The 9,262-nt window shown below is 27.5% G+C and overlaps 1 protein-coding gene across 1 annotated transcript; it reads right to left on the reverse strand.

The window, feature by feature from the left end:
* Window positions 1–1,292: 1,292 nt before the first annotated feature.
* On the reverse strand, window positions 1,293–8,515 carry LOC138337680 (uncharacterized). Its single transcript, XM_069287918.1, has one exon. The coding sequence runs from the start codon at window positions 3,169–3,171 to the stop codon at window positions 1,993–1,995; it is 1,179 nt and encodes a 392-aa protein (XP_069144019.1). The 5' UTR covers window positions 3,172–8,515; the 3' UTR covers window positions 1,293–1,992.
* Between the last annotated feature and the right edge of the window lie 747 nt (window positions 8,516–9,262).

Here is a 9,262-nt window from a genome sequence, read left to right on the forward strand (position 1 = left end):
TTTGAGATTGAGTATATTAAGTTAATTCAAGATTTCTTTCCTTTAATGTTATTGTGTCGGAACGTGATACTCCGATCCCATATATCGTGTCGGAACGTGACACTCCGAACCCATAATACCGTGTCAGAACATGACACTCCGATCCAATAATACCGTGTCGAAACGTGACACTCCGATCCAATATCTCATTATTTTATTTCATCAAGCCTTCTTTATTCAAGGCGACATTTTAATAGAGAGGTTTTAAGATTAGAAATTCAACAGTCTCATAATTTTAGGTCAACCACAAATCACACAGCCAAAACATACAACCACACAATCAAGTACATAGGAGACTTTACAATATCACTCAATACATATCAATCACTATTTAGAGTTTATCTATCACGTAGAAATAAACCATAACCTACCTCCACCGAAGAATCGAAGTCAAGCAAGCTACTTCTCCAATACTTTTCCTTTCCTCAATGTCTCCGAACCTTTCCAATCTAAAAAGTATATATGCATAATCTATAAGTTATAGGATCTATAAACACTCATATTATTTTATATCCAGCCTAAACCCAACAACTCACCTAATCTATAATCATTTTTTCTAACGTTCAAACCTAAAGATAAGCCTTAGTTCCTCTAATTAGCATAACTTTAATAGAATTTAAATAACACAATATACCTATATTTAATTACCTATATTGATATATTAAAATATAATTTATAATGTGAGAACAAAATATTAACATAAAAAAAATGCAAGCCATTGGTTAGAAAACCAATGACACACGAACTAACGACAATCCCACCATATTAATAACAAATTAGTGACAATATAGTCACCGTTCAGTTACATACATATGTAATAATATATATAATTAACTTTCATTCCTTTTACTTTCTAACTCTCCACTATTCTTTGTCCACAATAAATAAATAAATAAATAAGTAATCATACATTAACCACGACTATAGACAACCCAATTACATGTACACTATTCATATACAGAAAACATACCCGCAAAAGAAATATACACGATGCTCTGTTGATGTCGTCGTTTCCTTGTCTCAAACCCTTACTCTTTCCATAGTTTATTTACTACCCTAATTCTTATATAACCAATTATAAAAATTAGTAAAAGTGACCCACTATTTATTTTAATATTATTTTCTTAACTACTAACTAAATAAATTAGTAAAACTATCCCATTAGTTTCATAGTTATAATTATGAATAGTTCAAAACACCCATTTAAAATCTATCGAAAAAAATATTTATGAAATAAAAAGCTCTAGTACTCAAAACGACCAAAAAAGTCGCTCTGATACCAATGGAGGGGGTGGAAGCGGATTTATGAATTGAGAGTAGAGAGTAGAGAGAAGATTGTTAGATGAAGGATTGATGATTTTATTTATGAGGGGAAACCCTCTATTTATACACAAAATTTACAGACTTTTGGCCAAACCTGGCCGACACATACTTTACACTTGGCCTTTTTATATTCGGCCGACACAAGAAAACAAAATACTTACTATTACTACTTTACATAATAGCCTCTTCTTTATTTATGGCCGACATACACACTATTTTCTTTATGACTTTTACAATTGGCTTTTTACAGCCGATTTATGAATTGAGAGTAGAGAGTAGAGAGAAGATTGTTAGATGAAGGATTGAGATTTTATTTATGAGGGGAAACCCTCTATTTATACACAAAATTTACAGACTTTTGGCCAAACCTGGCCGACACATACTTTACACTTGGCCTTTTTATATTCGGCCCGACACAAGAAAACAAAATACTTACTATTACTACTTTACATAATAGCCTCTTCTTTATTTATGGCCGACATACACACTATTTTCTTTATGACTTTTACAATTGGCTTTTTACAGCCGACGCAACACGACAAAAATAAAAATTATTATTTTCTACATATGGCTGATATTCAGCCGACACAAAATTTTAACAAAATACAAAATACAAATACTCTTTTTTTTTTATTCGATTTGAACGTCTGGTATGACATTATCTTCTCCTTGACATTTTGAACATATATGGTCAGGGTATTTTTGTCCAATAATTTTGCAATATCTGGTCAATAATTCTTCCGAAATAAACCCTTTCCTTAATGCTCTTGTTGTTGGTTTTTGCTCTGGCTTGAGTAGACTAAGTATCCATTGGCGTATCTCTTCCATATCTTGTTCTCTGATTTCTTTAGAATTTGAATATATCATAACTTGCTCTCGTACATAATAGCTCCATACTGAATTTCCGTTTAAATAATTGTTAGTTAGTTCATTTAGGATAGTTGCTATTCCTATAACTCTTTTGTTGGCGTAGAATTCTGGTATCTCAATCTTTTGTATTTCTTGTTGTATTCCGATATCTTCTGGAATTATCATATCTCTGGTCAAACCAATTTTTATAACTTGTATAATTGGTTTTATCTCATCAAATAGTATCTCTGCTGGTGCTGAATAAAACTTTATATAAAACAATGTTCCTTTAGTAATTCTTTTATAGTTCATAAAGGCTTTGTATAGCTCTGGTATGGTAGATATTTCATCTCCTGTTTGGGTATAAACTGTATTAAGTAATCCATAACTATAACATGTTTTTACTAGATTTGCATTGGTGCCTGGTTGTGCTATTAACTTATTATATCCTTGTAGCTTTTGTGTTATGAAATCAGTATTAGGGTCTTTGGTAGTTGGAGATCTAGGTGTTGAGTTTAAATAATTTTGGATTTTATAAAGGTTTTCAATATATGAGCGGGTTATGTGGTTGTAGGCTTTTTTATCTTGGTTTAAACTTTCTGAGTAAGTATGTATTTGTGGTGGTATAAATAATGAGTCTTTTTGGTTCTTTGGAATAAATGGTTTATCGAAGATTTTGTTCATATTTAAATTTGTATATCTTATTCCACTGGCTCCTTTTGTTGTAGATGTGCTTGCTGTAGCTGCATTTAAACAAACATTGTCATGGGTTTTATGGAGTTTCCCAACGTCTCCTTCTAGATCTGGCTTTTTACCGTCTGCCGAACGACGTAGCTCTGCATTTTTAGAGTCATGCTGCTGACTTGTAGATTCTTCCTTTTCTTCTAGCTTTTGAATTCTCAATCTCATACTGTCCACTTTTGTACAAAGTATAGTTAGGGTTTTGAGTATGTCTTCCATAACATTATCTTGTCCTGGCTGTGTAACTCTGTCTTGATAAATAGTCTGCAATTATATTTTTGTCAGTTTTTATTACCTCAATTGTAAATGTAAAATTTAGTATGTTTAATACTAGTCTCCTTATTTCTTTTGTTGTAACTGAATCATCTAATTTTTTCGTTATCCACCATTTTACTTGTGTGTTATCTGTTCTTACAATAAATTTATTGTAAACAATATATGGTTCAAATGCTAATAAACATTTATATAATGCGAATAATTCTTTTCTATTTATTTCCCATTTTATTTGTGCTTCTGTATAAGATCCTGAATAATATCTACAATGGTGTTCTATTTTTTCTTTTTCATATTTGTATTTTAAAACTCCTCCATAGCTATGATCACTTGAATCTGTTTCGACAATATAAGTAAATATTTTATTTTCATCAGGAAAATATAGTTTTGGTAGTTTTTTACATAAATTCTTAATATTTCTTATATGTTTTTTATCTTTATCATCAAAATGATATTCTACATCTTTTTTAAGTTTTTTATGTAATGGTTTTAGATGTTCTGCTAATTTTGGTATATATTCTCTTACCTGATTTACTAATCCTAGAAAGGATTGTAATTTCTTTTTTGTATCTATATTTTCATCAATAGTAATTATTTTTTGTACTATATGTGTTTGCATTTTTATTCCATTTTTATCTATTTGTATTCCTAGAAATTCTATTTGTGATTTCATAATTTCTGCTTTTCTTTTACTCAGACTTATACCTGCATTTTTTACTATATGTATAAATTTTTCCAATAATCTTATATGTTCATCTTGTGTTCTAGAATATAACAATATGTCATCTATATATACAATACAGTTTTCTAGCTGGTTAAAACAGTTATCCATAAAATGTTGGAATCTACCTGGTGCATTTTTATATCCAAAAGGTAAAACATTCCATTCATAGAAACCTTGTGGTACTGTGAATGCTGTTAATTGTTTAGATTCTTCTTCTAGTTTTAGGTGGTAAAATCCTGATTTGCAGTCAAATTTACTGAAATAATTATATCCTTGTATTTGTCTTATTTTTAGTATTTTGTTTGGTATTGGATAATTGTATGTTTTGGTTTTAGCATTTAGATTACGATAATCTATGACCATTCTACTTTTACCTCTTTTTTGTTCACTATGTTTTATTACTATAAATGCTGGACTTGTATGTTTACTATTGCTTTTTTGTATGTAATTATTTTCTAACAATTCATTTATATGTATTTTAAATTCTTCTAGATCATCAAAGTTATATTTTAATGGTTTCTGTGTTATTATACTATTTTCATCTATTAATTCAATTTTTACTTTTGTCTTATGTTTTTCCCATCCTTGTAATGGATCTTCACTATATAATTGTTCTATTTGTTCATTAATTAACTTGACTTTGTCTATGGCAAATATAATAATTTCTAATTGCGTTATTTGTTTATTATTTATATTTTCCATTTCTTGGTTTATCTTTTCACTTCCTTTTATCCATTCCATAGTTTTTCGTTGTTTATTATTTACTCTTTTTGCTCCTATCTTATTTCCGCATGGTGTAGTAAGCCACCAATGTGTTTTTGTTATTATGTGTGGATAATATTTATCTAGAAATGGCATTCCTAATAACATATCTTTTGTAGTAAATTCAAAATTATACATTTCTTCTATTGTTAGTATTTTATCCCATATTTGTATTTTTATATTTTTTTGCTTTGTATTTAATCATACTTCCTTCATTGTTAAATCCCGTTACTACCATAGGTGTTTTTAATTTTTCCCATTTATCTTCTGGTAAGCAATTATATTTACACATATTCGCTTCTGCTCCTGTATCTATCATAGGTGTATAATATCTGTTGTAATATCCTTCTACTATAATTTTTGCAAGTATAAATATTTTCATTAATCATTTTGTCCTTTTTATAATTATTTTCTTATTTTGACAAGTTATTGTTAATTGTTCATTTTCTATGTTGTATGGTTTAACTTTTTCTAACCATTTTATTCCTAATGTAATATTATGATCTCCTTGGTATATTTTGAATTGTATTATTAAGAGTATTCCTCCTATAATTATTTCTTTTTCTGTTGTTTCTTCATTCGTGTTTACTATCTCACTAGGTAGTCCAGGGCATGTATGTCCTGTTCTTATAATTTCTTCTTCTAATACTAACTCTCTTGTTATATAATTTTCTTCTTGTCCTGTATTTATTAGTATTTTATATTTTCTTTGGTCTATTATTCCTGTGATGAAATAATGATATGGTGTTATTTCTTCTTTATCTAATAGGCTTTGTGGAATTTCATATTTTCTTTTAGATGTACTCATCCTTGATGAGGTAGCTCTTGTCAATGTATTTGGTACACTTGAAGTGCTTAATCTTTCTTTTACTATCTCTAAATCTTCTTCTATATCAATTTCTTTATAACTATAGTCATTATTGTCTATTACAGTAATTATTTTTTCAAAAGGGTTTTCTATTTTTATTTTATTAATTTTATTTCTTGCTGTTATTTTATGCTTTGTTGTTAATATATATATAAATTTTTACATCTTGCTGTAAATAATTTACTTCCTAGTGCTAGTTCTATTCCAGACATTTTCCAATATAGAACTAATGATCTATCTATATTTTTATCTGTTAATGATACTGTATAATTAGCACTTATTGTAAATTTAAATTTTTGATATATCAAGTTTCCTTTTACTGCACTAATTACGCTTTTTTCAATAGGGTGTACAATTCTATCATCTGCTAAATATATTTCCATAGGTGTATCTATTCCTTCTCTAAAGCAGGCTTTTATTAATATTTCTGTTCCTCCTAAATGTACATATTTTATTGGTGTTTTAGCTTTTATATCTTGTATTTCTTTGTTTATCATTCTTTTATTTATTATAGGTATATATGCTTTTCCTCTTGTGTATTTGCAATCTATGATATGTTCTTTTTGGCTAACTACATAGTATTCTTCTTTTTGTCTTTTAAACAAATTTCTTAAAATAGGTATTTCTAATACTTTTTCAACACTTAAATCTAATTCTTTTCCTTTTATTTGTTCAAATATCGTATTATTAAATATAATTTTCTGTTCTGATGATTCTTCATCTTGATATTCTTCCTTAGATATTATTTTTATTTCATTTTCAGACATTATATTTCTTCATCTGTTTCATTATTATCTATGTTAATATTTTCTTCTTCATTCTCAGTTTCTATATCTGATACTTCATATATACTATCATTTTCACTTAATTCATAATCTATGTACTCTATTTGCATATATTTTTCATTATCTATAATTAATTCTGCTATTTGTTTTCTTTTTGGATTTTTGGGTAATTTACAATCTTTAGCTATGTGTCCTATTTTTCCACAATTATAACAAGTACATTGGGATATCTTTCTTTTTGGTCTGTATGGTCTTTTTATTTTATAGTTTTTTACATAATACCTTCGTCTTGGTTGTTTATATTTATATATAGATTTCTTTTTTCTATAATTTTTATATCTTTTAGATTTTTGTTTTTTAGTTGTGCATCCAAACTGTGGTGCCATTTTATTTTTGCAACATGATAAATTTTTATTTAGTACTTTTTTCATTTTTAATTTTTCTTTTTGGTTTTCACATAGTTGTATGAACCATTGATTTAAAAATTTTATTCTAGATCCTAAAGTATCTACCATTCCTTCATTATTCCAATCCTTTATTACGTTTGTACTAAATGGTTCTGGTAATTTTGTATAATATTGTTTTCTTATTTCTTTTGCTTCGTCTAAATTGTATTTAGCTTTGTAATAATATTCTTTAAATGCGCAAGTATATTCTTCTAAGTAACACATTTTACATATAGCTAATTTTGTCATAAGTTGTCTATTTATTATTTTTTCTCTATTTTGTTCTCTTATATCTGTAGTCATGCCTCCAAATTCATTTCTTATTGCTGATTCATATTTATCTAGTATATCTATATTTGTTGCTGATGCAGATCCATCCATTTTCTTATCATTCCTAAGTACTTCTAAACTTTCCGAGGGTAGATTTTCTATCCATAATTTTGTTGTTCCTACAAATGTTCTTTCTATGTATCTTGGTGTTTTTGCTGTTTCTATTTTATTGTCTATTAACTGTTTAGACATATTTCCTATCCATATTAATATTGCTTTATTTATATCTGCAACACAATCTAAATCTAAAAAATTGTATTGTTCATTTGCTGGTTTAGGTGTCCAATTTTTATTTAATCTACTGTTCCATATTGCATTATTTCTATCTGATTGCTGATAGCTTTCTGTATAATAAATTGGTGGTGTTCTCCTAGGACTAACTCTAGGACTATTTCTGGGACTATTATCTGGGGTTTTAACTCTTGACGTACTAGGTCTATTCATATCTCCTGTGTTTATCTCTAATTTTTTCGGTTTATTTATCTGTTCTAGAATTTCTGTATATGTTTCACTTATATCACTTATTTCTGATTGTTGGTCATTTTCATTTCCATCTATTTCGTTTACTTCAATATCTTCATTTAGATCTTCATTTAGTTTTTGTTCCATTTGTTTTATTTCATTTGTTAGTTCTAGCTCTTTATCTTTTTCTTTTTGTTTATTTTCATATAATAATTTTAACCTAGCTAATTCTTTTTCTAATTCACTTATTCTTGTATTTTTTATTTCTTCTAAATTTTGTACTTCTTGTTTTGCTTGTGTTTTCATTTTTTCAATTTCTCTTGATTTATCTATTTCTTCATTTTCTTTTGTTATTCTTACCATAGCTGTTAAACTATCTTCTAATTTTGATGTTTCTTTTTCTAGCATTAAATATAAGTTATTTCCTATTTTCTTGTATCTTCTTCCTAAATTTGAAAATACTATTTTTATTATCATTCCGTCTTGGTTTTCATATGTTTTTTCGTCTACTGCAAATTCCTCTTTGTTCATTATGATCTATGTATTATATTATGTTGTAATTCATATTCAAGACAATCTAATTCTAATTCTAACATTAATATATCTTTTCTTTGTGCTAGTATTGATTTATTACATACTCCTGCTAATATGTTTTCTTCTAATCTTCTTTTTCTATGTTGTAATTCTTGTTCTTTTTCAACCATTTTTTCCATTATTTCTTCTATTAATTGTTGTTTATAGATTTCTCTGTTCATACTGTTTTTTCAAATAGCAGACATATTTATATTCTATTTTTGAAATTATGTTTATCAATTGATTTTTTCTATCATTATCTGTTTTGACTAGTTGTGATAGTTCATATTCTATATATAAAGATCTTAGTTTTTTCCATATTTTTCTTATCTTTTTATCTATCTTACCGGTAGGCAGAGAAGGCCGTTTAGGGGAGTAAACAAAGTTGAGGCGCTGTTAGGGAAACTAATCAAAGAAGAAAGCTATAGTAGTGACCAGACTAGATGATTATTAAATCATTATTTCTGCAAAATAAGCAAGTATAATTTATTAAGAGGTTGAAAGGAATAAAATTTTAGTGAAAAATAAAAATTACACAACCAGAATTAAACTTTCTTTTTTAAAAGTAACTATGGGGCTTTAAATATTTGGGGCCAAGGCAAAGGCTTTATTTCCTTACCTTTAGGCCCGTCTGATAGTTGTATGATAGAAGCTGATAGAAATATGAGTAACTTTCACATATAACAAATAAAAAATTTATATTTGTATATTATAGCAAAGTTTACATAATTGCGTTTCATAGCAAACATAGAAACTGTATAATTCGCTATACATATACAGTTGAATCAAATTGTATAAAACAAAGTGTATAAAACAAGAAAGAGAAAGACACTTGGTAGAGAACTGTATAAAAACGAAGTATATAAAACGAATTGTATTATTATAAGTGTCTAGAACGATTATATATAATTTGAATTTGTATAAAATGAGAAAGAGAGAAAGACAAAATAGATTTGACAAGGAATATACAATTGAATCGAATTGTATAAAACGAGAAAGAGAGAAATTAGATACAATTTGATAATTGTATACAACGAGAAAGAGAGAAAGGCAAAAGAAACTGGGCAGGGGAGTATTTTTATTGTAT

Source organism: Solanum lycopersicum, chromosome 8 (assembly GCF_036512215.1).
Source record: "Solanum lycopersicum chromosome 8, SLM_r2.1".
NCBI lineage: Eukaryota > Viridiplantae > Streptophyta > Magnoliopsida > Solanales > Solanaceae > Solanum > Solanum lycopersicum.

Excerpts from the sequence above, each read along its gene's own strand:
- LOC138337680 (XM_069287918.1), bottom strand. The coding sequence starts at position 3,171 with ATGGAAGACATACTCAAAACCCTAACTATACTTTGTACAAAAGTGGAC.